Source organism: Stegodyphus dumicola, chromosome 9, assembly GCF_044657685.1.
Source record: "Stegodyphus dumicola isolate Sdum_Otavi_A_Nest chromosome 9, ASM4465768v1".
In the NCBI taxonomy this organism is placed as follows: Eukaryota; Metazoa; Arthropoda; class Arachnida; order Araneae; family Eresidae; genus Stegodyphus; species Stegodyphus dumicola.
The window spans coordinates 97,378,731-97,395,935 of NC_140776.1; the positions used below are offsets into that span (position 1 = coordinate 97,378,731).

The 17,205-nt window shown below is 34.3% G+C and overlaps 1 protein-coding gene across 2 annotated transcripts in view; it reads right to left on the minus strand.

Annotated features, from left to right (window-relative positions):
- The window catches only part of LOC118185998 (excitatory amino acid transporter 1-like), a 159,577-nt gene that overhangs the window by 16,340 nt on the left and 126,032 nt on the right, over positions 1 to 17,205 (minus strand). For both annotated transcript variants that reach the window (XM_085823798.1, XM_035355978.2), the window contains exons 2-6: positions 16,635 to 17,046; positions 13,405 to 13,579; positions 7,614 to 7,656; positions 7,484 to 7,529; positions 2,064 to 2,247 (exon numbers count right to left, since the gene is read on the minus strand). In XM_085823798.1, the coding sequence (XP_085679924.1) occupies positions 2,064 to 2,247; positions 7,484 to 7,529; positions 7,614 to 7,656; positions 13,405 to 13,579; positions 16,635 to 17,046 (860 nt within the window). The remainder of the gene's footprint in view (positions 1 to 2,063; positions 2,248 to 7,483; positions 7,530 to 7,613; positions 7,657 to 13,404; positions 13,580 to 16,634; positions 17,047 to 17,205) is intronic.

Below are 17,205 nucleotides of genomic sequence, written 5' to 3' on the forward strand. Positions count from 1 at the left end.
TGATGAACTGTTCTTAATGTCTTTAATCCAAAAGTTCATAGCATTTCTGAAAATTATTTTATAGATGTTGTATCCCCAATTTGAATACTTGGAGAGCATCCTTCATTGAAGTGAATGTGAAATGTGAAACTTCAAATTAGTCGGAAAAAATTAATCTTAGTTTGACTAGATAATATCAAGGAATTCTCCCCCCCCCTTTCAATGTGGGAAAAAACTTCTTTCTAAAATTTTGCAGAATTTTTTTCTCTTGAAGAAGAGGAACCTGTGTTTGATTGCCCTCAAAATCGACAGAGTTATACAAATCTGCGTTAAACTAAGGCTGTGCTTTTGAGTAATTTTAAATAATTAACTAAAATCAAACTGTCCGGCTACTTAATACCTTACTTGGAGAAATTTACCTGTTATTATGAAATTTTTATATAATCTTTCATGACTTTATTTGACAACAGTTTAAAAATATCAGTAGTAAAATAAATAATTTACAGTAATAAGATTTTTAAATTATCGCCAAATACAGTTCCTGTAATATTTTAATCACATTATCAAAACTGTTGATCACAATATGCTATGCCTTTTCTGTCTTTTCGTGTACAAAAGGGAAAGACTTCAGCAATTCAATGATAATATCCGAGTGATAACAATAACCACGATCACATGAAGTGGAATCTATTGCATTTAAATATTTGAATTTATTGAGACCTCGCAAATAGCAGTGGCTAGTTCTTAAATTTTAGTTGTAGTTAAGAAATAGTTTTTCTTTAAGTTTCTTCTTAAAACTGTTTCATTTTTCTCATTCTTGGATTTTCAGACTTCAAGTAACTGAGAAGACAAGAACTTGTAATCTAAACGCAGGATAGTTAAATAAGTGCTTGTTTAATACCTAATGAAATTTAACCATGCAAGTTCATTAAACAAGTCATTACATTAAAATTTCCCAATTTTTATTGACGCGCTGCTTCCTTTTAATTTTTTCTTCATTCAGTTAGCCTTTTAAGCAAATTATAAGTAAAGCAAAAATTTTATAATTATAATTAAAGAAAAACTAAAATTAAATACCGTTTTTGAAATTTTGAAAAGTTAGACTAAAAAAACTGGAAACGACTGCGCATTAAAATTTTTAAGTAAATATTAATTCCATTTGCATTTAATAACATTGAATTGTCAATTAAAGTTCATCATGAATTTCGAAAACAGGAAGATAGTAATTTAATGTTTCTCATGTATTTATAGGGACAAAAACAAACCTGACGAAACATGCATTAATTCCTGCCATTATACGTGAGGTGAAGTGTATAAGATCATGTGTTTAGTAGAAAAAGAGTATTGCACGCACATTACTGGCAACTCTATAAGTTGTTTCAATTTTTTTTTTTTTTTAAGTTACAGCTTGAATGAATAAAAAATGAGTCTTGAACTCCATACATACAACTTGAACTAACATGTATGAAGAGTTGACTGACATGATCTGACATGAATATTGTGAAGAGGCTTAACGTTTGTGCAAGAAAGTGATCGTAAAAAGGTTTACTTGACGAAATGTTCAAACACATTCTTATTTCCTATATACATTTCGGTGTTTTCTCTCTATCCCTTAAACGTCCATTGGTGGCCAAGCAGATAAGAGCGCTGAAGGCTGATGGTAGGATCATTGTTTTTATTGTGGCAAAATGGCTGTCTGTATGGGCTTTTCCATATTTTCCCTCGTGTATGATGTGAATATGAGCTATTTTTCTCAGGAAATCTTCCGCGAAGGTTCCCTTTTTTCAGGCAGAAAGTCCTTGCTTGCTTCTCAAGTATTCAACTAATAAACAGCTACCCCTACGACTAGCAAAGTTCTCTTCAACAAATATCTTTAGCCTCCATTTCGAAGGACTCTGAAATGAACCGTAAAATGAATTGAAAAGAATATTTACCATCTAAGAAAAAGCAGTTGAAAGCCAGCGAGTAAAAACAGGTGATGGTACCTGATCTGTCGCAGGATTTAAAAAGTATAACTTAAGCTCTTTAGTCATGTGACTTGGTTAATGTTTGCGAAAATAATAAAAGAAACACTAATTACTTACCAAATCACACATCTGGTAATAATCATTATGGCTTCACCCAGGGAGGTGAAGAGGTCGAGAAGAGGTTTTCCTTTCTTGCCCATTTTTCCAAGAGTTATGCCCAACACAACGGCAGCCACGACGACTCCCAAAATGTTCGTCTGTCCTACCATCTTACCTTCCCACGCCCATTCGCGTAGATTTCCTGCGAAGGATAATATAAAAGGAATAAATAATTAATTAATCTTTAGTTAACAAATGGTATCACCACTACTTATTATTATAGAAATCTAGAAAGTGGCTCACGAAAGTTTGGCCATTTTTGTCTCTTTATGCCTTTCCGCTGACTTGATGTAGCCGAATAAAGTTGTGTTTTATATTTATTTTGCCTTCCTATACACTTCTTTAAGATAGGCATGTCAGAAAGATAGTGCCTATCTTATCATATTATTACTCGAGGCAAGCTACGTTTACCTGGGTCATCATGTACCATGAAATTTAAGACAAAACTGTAGAGATATTAGGTATTTGGGGGAAGCAGGCAAGATGAAAAATGAGCAAACGCCTTCGCCGGGAATCGAACCACGGTCCTCTGGAATACCGGTCTAGCCTGCAGAACGACTGCACTACGAAGGCACGCTAGGAAGGCAGGAGAAATACCTTATAAAACTACAGTAAAAGTAAAGTCTTACCTTTCTTCTTAACTAAAATTAACATATTACGTATTTATCATTTGCGAATGATAAATTTACCCTTGAAAGCAAAATGCATTACTATAATGTTAGTAAACTCTAACATCAACAATCAATGTAGCTGATTTTGGAAAAAACTTATCAATGTTTGCAATCTGTGGGCAACTACAGAATTTTATTATTATCACAGATTCTCATTTTGGTACCAATTATAAACTATTACAGGTAGAAGAGTTACAAAAACATTCATTATCTGGAGTACATAATATAGGGAAGTTTGAAAAGTCTTCTATTAGTTATATTAGCAATGTGATAACTATTATGTTGCTTATTCTCCTGATATCGAGATAACTATTCAAATCAGGTCCACAAATTAAAGATAGCCAAGAGGAAGAAGGCATCTGTAGTTAATAGCTTGGGCACTTTGGCATCATGATTAAGTCCAGATCCGCTCAGTGTTGTTGAAGATCATCCCTTTTATTCCGCTGGCAGTGCAGCTTATCAGCGTCTAAGCGTATAGCTAATTTACCTCACCAGCACGTACAGGTAGAAATGGACGGGGCACCAGAATTTCCCCGTTGCACATATATATACAGTTTCGCTCACTAACTGAGCAAATCCGCTCCAGTCCTGAGAGAGAACACTCCAGGAAGCGGTGGGAGAGTCTTTCCCTTTTCCTCCCTTTCCGCCAACCTTTAGAAAGAACTTCTGGCTCGCCGTGTATTTTGAGTGCCCCCTTGCGCACGAACACTATATTCTTACAAATATCCATGATTTAGAGATTCGAACCGAGGTCAATCGATAAGGCAAGCAGCGTTTTTAACCATTATACCTGCAATCAGTAGAATTTACTAACATCCTCAGTCGTGCAGCAAGATTTAATAAACTAGGATATACGGAAAATGCGATTCGTAATTTTATGAAATTTAAAGAACTAGACCTAAGTATGAAATAAGAAGATGTGACAAATGATACACAGGAGCGTTGTAAAGCTTGTGCGGTGATTGCACTAATTTACCATATGTGCTGACGTTGTTGACAATGAGTGTGCACGCGTGCAAAAAAGGCACAGTTAAAACTTATAATAAACAATACGGACTGAAAATTAAATGTTCGAAATGCCAGTCAAATAGATAATACCTAGAAGTGCATAAAAATAATAACTATTATATTACTAACAGGAGCAGTGTAGTGCATTTTGATACTCTAATAAATAGCATTTCAAGTTGTACATAAAGTGCAATTAGACAAGGGACATACAGCATATCTTCATATCAAAATACATATAAAATGAAAAGACTAGAAAAATAAACAACAAGAAACAAGACAAATATGTTGTATGCAATATTCAGTAACACTCACACCCCTTTATAAGAAAAATAAATATTTACTATCATAGGTACCAACAACCGTCTGTGATCCACTGTAAGCAATAAATCGGATTTAAAACAATATGAAACGATTCGTTTTTCGTGATACACAGAAGATCATGCGTACTTTCTGGAAATGCTTTTCTATTTAAATTTTCTGTAGCATTTTAAGATAAAGATTTGGACATTTTCAATATAATTGTCTGCTACTTTTTTGTTTTGATTGGAACGCAAAATAAGAAATTTATTTTGAAAATGGCTTCCGAAATTCATAGATGGCTGGAGGGTTAATGCACTTCCCGCGGAACAATATTCGTATCAATAAATAGCAAACCGGGGTAAAAATCAAGGTTGCTGCATTTCAAAGAAAGATATTTCAAGTATATTTAATCTGAAATTTTGGCTTGGTTTATTTAACTATATCAAAGCACTGGAGGGCTATCTTCATAAGGAGGGGAATGTCTTCGTGTAGGATTTTCTAAGGGAAATTTACTTATATATCTGTGTTCCACATAGGGAAGACCAAGAAAACTGCCATGCAGCCAGCCCGTTCGCCGGGATTTGAACGAGAACCGAACTATTAGTGTTCAACGACTTTACGGCTCACCTGCTGATGGGCCTAAAACTGAAAGGAAAAAATGTGTAGCTAAATATGAAGAAAAATGCCCGCAAGACTGCATCCTAGGACTGTTCGAAAGCGGGCAAATACTATGAAAGTGATCCTGAAAGAAAATCTACTGACTCTAAGATCCATGATCCATTGTATTGGAAATGGGAATGCCTTTTAGCACTGTAAGTAAAAGCATTCATAAAAATGTAAAGTTAAGAACGATGTTTAAACTTAAAGTTCATCTGCTTTTACAAAGCATATTGCGGAAAAAAAAACAAATTGTAGAAATTTATACGGAAAACCCCCAGCTGATAAATGGACATTTGTGGCATGCAAAAAACTCGAGGGCTATCTGCCAAAGGGAGAGGGATGTCTTCGTGGAGGACTTCCTGAAGGAAGTTGGCTCGTATCCACCTTGCACATGGAAAAAACACGAAACGCCGACGCAGTTAGCCTGTTCGCCGGGTTTCGAGATCAGGACCAAACTACCAGTGGAGGAATATTAAGTGACTGCAATAGAAAGAAGATTAATTTTGTATTGTTCAGCTGATGAAATTGACCGAACGAAATGGCTTCTTCAAATGTACAGAAAAGTCCCCAATGGGATTGATTATAAAATCACGATTTTGCTACAACGGTAAATCAAAATTTTAAAAAAATCTCATGTGAGGCTAAGATTTATTCACTGTAGTCTCAGAAAAATATTTTCAATTCTTGAAGAAGAAACGCCAGCCTTATATGGAATATTTAAGTTTAGTTTCGTACGGACAAAGCCTAAGTCAACTGCGGCTATATAGTAAAGAATTAATATTAAACGGGAATAAAATGTATCCCATTTTAATGAAATACCTGTAAAATTGTCTGACACTTCTCCTATGGAATTTTGCGCTTTCGGTTTGTTAAAACGAGCCTTAGAAAAACGGTATTCAAGAGCACTGAATGGACTTTAGAAAAGGCCGAAGAGAAGACGGATAAAATTGGTATGACAGTGTTAAGAAAAGGTTTACTTTCATAGAAAATAGAGCTAGAGCTACAACTAAGAATCATGGTTATCAGGTAGGCGCAGATCACCGCAAGAAATACGTTTTGCGTACATAGTATTAAATAGTACATAGTATAGTGGTAAATTATCTAAATCGTTTCCATAAAATGCGAACGACCCTCTGTACAAGTAAGGTTCAGGGTCTTAGTACAAGATATGCTTCGTCTGAAAGTACACATATTTGCATAACGTAAATGCGGTTTTGGTATTATTTTATAACTCTAAACTTGCAGGTTATCTTAAACCTATGCCATATACCTTTTTAGAAAAAGCTACAGATCTCCTCCATTCGCAAATTCTTTAAGATTTTATGAACGTTTTTGAGAAACAAAATCTCAGAAAAATTACAATCGAAATATTCTTTGAAGTATGGACTTGACTCCCTTGAACATTTCTATGGTGTCCATGTGAAGGAAGAGTATGAAAACATGAAGCTCCTTTCACATGTATAAAATACTTTGAACCTTAGTATCATTTTCATCAGAGACCAGATAAGACAGTCCAGGATAAAGGGTACTTTTCAATGCTAACGGATTATTGCCTGACATTTGCTAAAGATATTCAGAATGATTGGGTAGAGTTTCGAAAGAGAAAATGTCCCTGTCGTTATAAAATTTGATAAAACTGTCAATCATATTCCACGCAAGTATACGGAAAAGGAAATCAATGTGACAAACTTCCTACCTGAAAACGTAAGATTATAATATATCGGCTCAAAGAGTATTTTATTATTAATTTTTTTAATTAACAAAATTAAAAATTGAGAAGTTTCAAAATACAAAACATTTAATGATATTTTTCGTTTAGCTAGCTAGTTATTTTTTCAAGACGTAAGCTACAATCAAACAAAATAATTTTACAACTATTTTTTTAACGTTGCGACAAGCAGGAAATGAGAGTTTCCAACAGCTCTCCTTCCGTGTTGTTGAAAACATAATACAAATGTTTCGTTCTGTTTCAATAAAAATAAAATATCTGCTGTTGCTACTTCATAATCTAAGTCTTTTTTTTTTTTTTTTTTTTACAAAATTATAACTCAAGCCCAAAAGTATTTCAAAGCAGAAACGTTTGATTCTGCTTTTCCGTTTTCATTTTTGAAAATAATACAAACACAAAAATATCAAAATATTTAAGAATATAATATCGTCTGAAAAAAATTAAGCAGAAAAATATACAGAGGGCCTTTCAATCTATGTTTAACTATAATATTTCGTAATAACCGTTCAATTTTATTTTGGATGCTGACGATAATGCACATAGGAAATAAAATTAGAAATTTTGTAATCGATCAATTATGGGATGTTCTAGCACCTGTTTTATTTTTAGATTTATGCTATAAAATAAGACTCGTTGCAAAAGTATCAGAGGTTGATATTTTTAAGTAACTAACTTTACACTATATTGAGCAAAGCACTTCTATAATAGCAAGCTTAAGTAAAAGATTTTATATGCCATCGATTAGCAATAATGTATACTATGATGGACGCAATTTTATCAGGAACTAAAAATTAATTATTCGAAAACTGTTAAGTAACATATTGGCATATTTTTCTAATGCTTATTCTGACAAAAAGTATTTTTGACATAAAAAATGCATGAAATATGCTAAAATTCGCTAAGTGTATTAAAATTCTAAGTTTCATTTTACATTATTTAGTTTTTAAACATCTAATAACATACATACATTCATTAAGAATTTTAATTCTTAAAAATTTCTTATGACTCACCAGTGTCGTTTGTCATATTCTCTGGCTTTATTAATATTGTAGAGTACTAGAGAAAAGAAAACATTGTCAGTTTGCATCAAAAGAAATGTAAAACATTACGGAATATAATCTACTGAAACTATCTGCTTACTTGTCTGAGGCAGGCTTCAAGAATATTAGGTGGAAACATATTCCTGCAAATGGGAAAAAAAGTTAAAAGGGAATAATAAGAATGTTTAGATGATACACAGTAGTGAAATTTTATAGCACTGAAGAATAAAATAAGGTGCAAAACTTTGCAATGATTTTTCCTCCAAATTCTACAAAAATTAGACTCAAAACCCTCACAATTATATCCGTTTCACTTTTTAAATGTTTCCACCAAATTGTATCGACATGCATTATTAGTTCAAAGGGCCAATTTGCCCTGAAAAACTATTAATTTCGTTTTGGCATTTTACGTTGAAAGCTATAAATGGCGAATCACTTTTCAAATTGTTACCACCAAATATTGTAGACCTGAATTATATTTAAAGAAATTAAATAACGAAGAATCTGCATAAATGTATGTGTCCTCATATTGTGATAAAACAACGGTACCTAGAGCCATCAAAATTTGAATAACGTAATCTTCCATAGATATGGGCATGTGGAAGCCCTAATTTGAATTAAAAATGTGTTTTGTAATCGATTTCATATTTCGTAACACTATGAATTTTTGATTAAAAAAATTAAACGATTTCAAAGTGAGAAAAGAAGCATTTTTTTTCCTCCAGCGCGCGAGACTGTGTATCGGAAATTCTAAAGATATGCTCATTTTAAAGTTACTTTGCGATGTTGCTGTTGAACGATCAGGTGCGAAGCACATGAAAACAGGCCCCTGGGCTATAATCCGCCTCCCGCGTGTAACGTGTGGAGAAATGACATGATTTTCCTACCATAACGTTAGGGAATGTTGGCTGAGAATTCTAAAAAAAAGATTCTCGATTATGCGATGGGATGAGCCTTGCGTATGACACGTCCGAAGTTACCCCGACTAGGCAAAACGGTTAGACAGCTGCTGCACAAGTAGAAAGGTAAAAATGAAAACGTGAAGTCAAAAGAATTTAGCTGCGTGAGTTTCCTGCAATCCTATATATTGGTTCGTCATAGAAGAAGTACTTATTCTTTTCTAATCTTCAGTCTCTGCAAAATTGATGAGTAGTATACCTGCCTGAACATAACTTAGTGAACATAACTTAATTCTAAAAAGAATAATATTCACTACCTATTCTGTACTGAGCGAGCTGTTATAAATTGCAAATCCATTGAAACACGTTTATTTAATATTAATTGACTTTTGTAGCTTTCTTTTCTCGCCTGCATTGCGGTACTTAATTGAACAAACAATCGAAATAATTGTGTTACAGAGTTTTTCGGAACCAACAGGTATAAAAAATCATTTGGGTTCTAGTCTAGGTTCGAACCATGAATCTTACAGCTGCTCCTTGCAAGTTACAGGCTGAAGTATAGGAGACACCCGTTATTAATCACCAGAGACCACCGTTAACGTCCCCGTATACTAACAATCTAACGCAAAGAAACCTTTATGAATTCGTAAAGCACCATCCAAAGCCATATATTTGGTCTAGAGATGGCCAATAGAAACATCTCTTCTGTGAAACACATTAACAACGCAGCCTTCATCTGGAATGCTAACTGATCACTTATTTTACAGTATTCCTTACATTTGGTATTAGTTACATAATTTGATATGTAAATTTACATAAATTATTCAGCAAAATTTGACTTGCTCTAAATAATTGTGGCATTATTTACCATATTCAGTTATGTGATGACTGCATGATATGCACTTAAAGTTAATCACATGAAATTATACTGCATAATATGAATCACATATTAATCATTATAGCCCTAACAAACTCAAATAATAATTTTTAAAACAATGTCATAAATTTTATATTAAAAATAGGAAATCTTACAAATGCATGATGAACGTTTAGGACACCAAATAAAGACTTTTGACGGTTTCTCTCAGACGCTTGTTTCTGATTTTAGATAATAACAAAAAATAAACACAAAATACAAAATACTCAAAAACATAGGGTGGTGTTTTTCCACTAATGAGTTACCAAAATGCAGAAGACATGCAGAAATTCTTTTATTTTCTCAACTCAATTCGGTCAACGTATCTTTTAACGGGATACAATGGCATAGCAAATTCCAACACCTGTATGGATGAATTAAACATTTGTTTCTTAGCGAATAATTTAGAATATTTACCCATTCTTGCTCCTCTAGAAAATCCTGTCCTATTGGATTTTTCTCTCTTTGATCACTGGGAAAACATTTAATTGAAAAAATTCCAAATCTTGTTTACCTGAAGAAACGAATCCCTACGCCCGTATGCAAATAAGCAAATTGTACATTGTTAGGACAACTGATTGAATTTGGACAATGGCAGTCTAGATAAAGATCACTATTAACTCCATCCACAATGATGATGTCACAATACCTGAAGTTTGCTTACAGTCAAATAGTACTAGAATCATTTTTAAATATTATCGCTAAGAAGATGCATACATGACAGACATAATTTAAGCTGAAACGTTTTCGGTAAATCGGTTTGCCTGTGCATCCTATCATACAACTAAACCCTTTTCGGCCAGCTGGTTTATAGTAGATTCTGTCGACATAATTTCGAGCGGTTGTCCTACACTTCGCTTATATACCACCCGTCACCCGTATCACCCGATATGTCTGCAAGTATTGTATAAGATTAGAGAATTTTTCCTAAAGAATGATGCTTTTCCTCCCTAAATTTTTGTATTTCTTCGGTCTTCACCGAATTTTATTCAAATTCACTTTTTTAATTTCTCTCAAATTTAAGTAGCTTTGGGAGAAGTCAGCACTTGGGTGTGTGCTCACCTAAGATCAACTTCGTTTTTTTTCCTCTCTCCTGATTATATAGCTAGCAGGAATTTTCGCAAACTATCATGAATTTTTGTCAGGCTTCCTATAGATAATTATTTTACAGTTTACTTAAAAGCCTTTTTTAGAAAAAAATATAAGCTAAATGAATCCAAAGTTAAGAAAATCACAAATGTAAATAAAAATATACCTAGCATAATTTAAACTGAGCACTATTACAATATCATAAACAGCTATTATTAATTAGTGTATACGAAATGAAGTGTCTTACAAGCACTACACAAATGTGTATACGAAGAAGACATATCAGTATGAACATGCAAAAAAAAAAAAAAAAAAAAAAAAAATAGAATAATAGTGTATATCCTTTCACGGATTATTAAAAGGGGAATTAATGCAAACGTCTAATGTATTATATATTGAGAAATCTGTAAAAATACAAGATACTAAGCATGATAACAGCTAAGTATAGGTAATTTACTGCGCCAATAATTAATTGTAAACATGATGTTGTACTCACAATGCAATCGTCATGGTAATAGACATATAGTAACAGTGTACAGAAACATACTTGACGCAACTTGTAATTACCTCATTTCACTTTGTGTAAGACATAATACAAAATTATCGATGTATCTCACAAAACTAGTCATCATAAGTAATGCGAAATGAACTGGTTCTAAGAAATCATTGGATGTAAGGGCACTAAGCAAAATAGTATAACATTTTCACAATAATTTGTATTGAAGTACATAAACCATGGAAAATAAAGCAGTTCCGTGGGGAAAAACAATGAAATTTAACAATATCATATTAAATAAAATTAAATGTAATATTATTTACAAGATGTACCTGCTATACACTGGTGTGCAAAAATTAAGGACGAAGTCGAAAAATTAGCATATCAGCTGAACGAAGAGGCAGAGCGGAAAGAAAGACCAATCAAGAGATTAAGTAAGGTGATGTACGGTAGCACATGCGCAGATATGCAGGTAGACGTAATGGCGGAGTGTCCGAGTAGTATAAAGCATGTTGTCGGTGTAAGATCAGTATTTCTGGCAAAGAGATTGCACGCCGTATAGCAGTTAAAATCACACCTAGTTGCTGTCTCAGCGAGAAATGGCGAATAATCAATCTGTTAGACGACATCTGGATTCTCTTACCCGAGGTCGAATCATTGGGAAGTTGGAGGAAGGCCGCAGTAAGACAAGTGTGGCTGCAGAGTTCGGAAATTCTCACGGCATCGTTTCACGACTTTGGAGAACATTTCAAACTACAGGAACAGCTATCCGGGGGTTTAGTAGTGGTCGTCCACGAGGAACCACACCCGCAGATGACCGGTATATTGCCTTACAGGCCAAAAGAAGGAGGCGGCAGACAGCGGGAGAAATCGCTAGACACACGACACAGGCGACTGGACGACCGATATCGCGTTTTACCGCGGCCAGAAGACTGCACGGTGGTGGTCTGTTTGCACGACGCCCTGTACGGTGTGTACCTCTAACGCCTGCCCATCGGAGAAGGCGTTCTCTGTGGTGCCGGGAACACCGGAATTGGAGAGACAATGAATGGGGACGAGTACTCTTTACAGATGAGATCAGATTCAGTCTGAGTAGCGATTCTCATCGCATACTCATCTGGAGAGAGCGGGGGAAGCCGCAATCATCCCTCGAACATCATTAAAAGGGACAGGTATGGAGGTGGCGGTGTTCTCGTTTGGGGAGGCATCATGCTTGGTAGTCGTACAGACCTTCACATCTTCGACGCAGGTTCAGTCAACGGGACCCGTTTTTGCAACGAGATTCTTCTTCCATATGTGCGTCTTTTTAGAGGCGCTATGGGTCCGCAGCTCCTTTTCATGGACGACAATGCAACATGTCATCGCACAGTAGCTGCCGAACAGCTCTTAGAGAGTGAGGATATTGAACGTATGGATTGGCCGGCACGATCTCCGGATCTCAATCCCATCGAGCATTTATGGGATTTTCTAGGCAGACGCTTGGCAGCTCGTACCTTACCACCAGTAACGATTCCGGAGCTTCGATTGGCGCTGCAAGACGAATGGGCAGCAATGCCTCAACAACTCATTGACACCCTCATTCTCAGCATGGGCAGACGCTGTGAAACCTGCCTAGCAGTCAGGGGAGATCATATCCCCTATTAAAGACCGGATGTTTCTTGCTGGACATCCATCACAGGGATGTTTCGGCCTTCAGTCGCATTGCGCTCCATGCTACTTTTTCAATAAAGCTTCTTTTTATCCCTCTGATTTCTCTTTTAGCAAGTGTTGCTTACATTACTCATGTCCTTACGTATTGGGGATCTTACGGTATTAAATGTGTTGATTTGGAAAGCTTTTGTACAAAGTTATATTGAAAAAGACCGTCTCGTCCTTAATTTTTGCACACCAGTGTAAGCAGCAGATGAATGTAAAATGTGACTAAAATTTAAATTCAATAGCTTCAGTCATTTCTATTGCATACTCAATTTCATGCTATTTCTGTTCCATACTGAATTTCATGCTATTTCTGTTCCATATTCAATTTTATAGCTGTGCCACTTGCTGCCGGTTATTTCCCATAAACTTTAGTATAGTAATAGTAATATAAGACTGAGTAGTAAATGGACTGGAGCATGAGATATTGGCGACATTCCCGCATAATAACGGAAGATATGGCAATTTTAATTATGTTAGTATACTAATACAAGCACATATAGCGCAAAATAGTTTTCTCATTCTAAAAGAGGGCTCATATAAATACTCTAGAAATTCAAAACTATTACCTAAAAATCTAGAGCAAGCCTAGTATCGAAATTTACGTAACTCTGAAGATCACATGGAGATCACATCTTCTCTTCCATTTATTAAATTACTAATGTTCACTTTACTAATGTTCTACTACTACTATTACCACTTGCTACTTACTTAACACTCACCGACCTTAAATACTATTTACAGAATGTAGCACTTGTTATTATTGTTTAGTACATGGAAGGGTCATCAGACTCACCTTACGAGATCCATGAGTGTATCTTCTATAAGAGCAGGCCTCTGTTCAATTGCATCTTGAATACTGACTGAACCACCAGCTCCTGGCCTTATAGAGACGACGAGAATAATACCCAAAATTATTGCGGACAATGTCGTTAACATATAATAGGCGACGGCTCTAAAGCCTATTTTACCTGAAAGGAAAGGAATAAACTTCTGAAATAGTATACGCATGTATATTTAGAGAGGGATAGAGACAGAGAAAGTAAAGATAAAACAATGTAAATCTAAGACAGAAGGTTATTGAGTTAGTCACCAAATTGACATGATATATTCAAAAAGAGCAGTGAGTATTTTCCATGCATGTTTAATAATAGGTGGTAAACCATCCTAGTTCATATTCATTTAGTTAGTTAGTACCAGTTGCATGAAAGCAGCAACTCGATGAATGTACAAAAGAGGAACAGCGTGCTGTTATCCTTTTCGATTGAGACCGACTCAGCAGAGGAAGTGGGCGACCTGTTCTCATTGAGAGACTCAACAGCACAGACGATGCAGGCATTGATATGAGAAATATACTCTACACTTTAGCAATAACAATAGCGGTGACGTTTGATGCAACAATAAAACATCTTGGATGCAAAAGCTTTGCAGATGACGACGATGTTCAAGATTAAGACCTAAATGTGGCTGAGACAACCAAAGAATTTAATATAAGTTTAATTTAATTAATTACTCAATTTAATTAAGCTAGTATTGGAACACTGCCAAAACGATGAAACAAATATATAAATAATTGTGAAGATTATGTTGAGAGATAAAAATAGTTTTCAAGTCAGTATTTTATTAGATTATGTTTAATTATCTCTGATTCCTTTATTGATTTTCCTTCATACCAAAGGTAGTAAGCTACCTAACATAAACAAGGCACAAATAACAAAAAATCTAAAGCAAAAACTTGTTAATCGATCTTAACACAAAATAAAATTATCACCAAAACAAAGCAATAAAATAAAAGAGTAAAAATTAATAATTCCTTGATATATGTGAAGGAGCAGCCGAAAGAATTCTCCATGCTTCTTAATTATATTTGGATGAATTGCAAATGAAAAGTAATCAATCAACTGAAAATGAGTTTTCAATTAATTTTTTTAAATTTTAAACGCTAAAAATTCAAAACAAAAATTCAAAAAAAACAACGAGTAATAATCATTTTCAATTAAAAAGCAAATATCTGAGAATTTCTGCATTTTTAATGCTTAAATTAAAAAGAAATTAATAATTAATTTAAGATAAATTTTCAATTGATTGAATATTTTTTCTTTTGCATTTCATCGATAAATAATTCAGTTCTGTTGGTAATTCGTTCAGCTACTCCTTGGGAAAAAAAAAAAAGAAATTATCAGCTTTTGCGATTTTATTATATGAAATATCTGTTTTTATATTAATTTACTTTTGTTTCAGTTCTAATTTTTAAGTTGATGCTTCATGATGTCTTTTTATTAGATTTTGTTTCTAAGTTAATTAATTACTTTCAGAGCATTTATGCGCCATAATTAGTAGTTTGATTCAATATTATGGACTTTTTTATCTGTCTCCTGTTATATATATATATAAATAGAGAGAGAGGATAAAAATGGAAATTTTAAAATAATGCGCCAATGCTGCCACAAATAATGAAAACTTTATTGTAGTATTCATACTATAGTAAAGAAGAAACATACTTTTGGTTAACTAATGTAAAAGATAAATAATAAAATAAATTCAACGATTAGTCCTAGACTCATAGCTGAAATTTAGGATCAAATATGATTACATACATTATTTACACAGAGATAATTTGGCAATTTTAGTCACTAGAAATAAACAAAACGTCAATTTTTGCAGGGCTTAAGCAGTATAAACGTTCAAAGAGAAAATACACTTTTTTAAGTTGAATTTGTCTACTAAAAATTCTCAAGCTTTGCGCAATTAAATTTTTTTAAGATATAATATTAATAAGAATTTTGCATGCATTATATACATATAAAAGCAACTATTATAAATACAAGGCTTTCAATGGAAATTCCAAAATTTTTTGTATATGTAAAAGAAATGTTTAGAAAATTTGGTTTCCTATTTCCACTATTCGCTTTTCATTTAACATAAGGTAATAAATTTTATATGGATTTGAACGTCCTTCCCTTGTATCAGGTAAAAGCAATTCTCACGCTATAAAATCGCCTTCTTTTTTTCTTCTCCTGGTTCAGAATGTATCTTAATATTACGAATTTTTTGTATATGTAAAATTTTCTAAGAAAATCAAGACTGTTACGCTATAAAAAGCCAGCAAAATCGAAATGACATCTTCAACATAACGGGCATACGCTTCAGCATAACTGAAGAACATTATCTGAATATTCCTGAATTATGTAGTTTTCTTCACAGATTCCTGCATTGAGTACATGTGTGGATTCTTGTACTGATCAGCGAGTGTTATAAAAAAGTATATTCATTCTCTAAAGCAATGTATCGGGATCATTAATAATCTTATGAAATTCATTAGAAGTGTTAAGAAATTTACAGAAAGAAGTGTTAAGAAATTTTACAAATTAAAATAATATCCTTGTGCAACAACCAACAAGGTGGTCCAAGATTAACCGAACCGGACATGGCAGGAGAGAAACCGAAAAGCGTTAGAGTATTCAATGGCAGAACAGCGCGAAAGAGCATATAGCACACGTCTCATTGGAAGGAGTACTCTCAATTTTTAACTCCTGACAGGACTACTTTAAAGATCTACAACCTCCACGGTCTCCAAATTGTGATTTTTATTGCCTGAAAAGCGAGATTTAGCAGAGCAACCCATGAACTCTCCAACAGGACGAGTTACAGCAAGTCGCATTTATGAGCGTGATCATCGAGCCAAAATATGCCCTTACCATAAAAGTCAACATTTCCAATAGCACCTATAGAGACGGAAGGACGCATGCAAGTAGGCTTTTGACTTTCATTTACTAGTATGATATTGCCCTGCAGTTCATGTGTTCTACACTCGCTTTGGATTCGATTTATCTTGGGCCACCTTGTGGACATACTAAACTACCGACGTTTATAGTATTTGCCACATTAAAACATAGTTAAAATAGCAAACTTTCCCAACTGAAAGTGGATAACTTAGTTAAAATAGCAAACTTTCCCATCTGAAAGTGGATAACTTAGTTAAAATAGCAAACTTTCCCAACTGAAAGTGGATAACTATGTCCATACCTGTAAGCTTCGTGTCTAAGCTGCCAACGGCTTGTACTAGACTAGAAACGATTAGAGGCAAAATGAGACATTTCAGCATGTTGAGAAAAAGTTCACCGGGGAAACTAACGTACATAACCTCTCGTTTCGACCATTCTCTGGCACTTTTCAGACCGAACCCAAGTCCTATACCAGCTAGGACACCAATGAGTGTGGCGACTGTTAGAAGATTCTCCCCGAGGCAGCCTTTGAGTTTGCTCTTGCTCGTTTCATCACTGGCAGTCTTTTCGGGAATATTGTTGACTGATGGAACGTAATCGCTGTCATCGTCCTGCGACATTTTGCTGTGACCGTTCGTTACCGGTATGTTAAGAATTGTGGCATCAGTACCATTTGTCGTGGGAGGCTCCATGAAGAATACGTCTGGTGACTCCTGGAAGAAAAATAATAATTTCAGAAAACAAGCAATTTAGCTTTTATATATTTCTTATTTTCATAATATTATTTTGCTAACATGTGACTTGAAATATTTCCATAAAACATATCATTTATATGATTATTTACATATGAAACATACTTCCATTTCTTAACT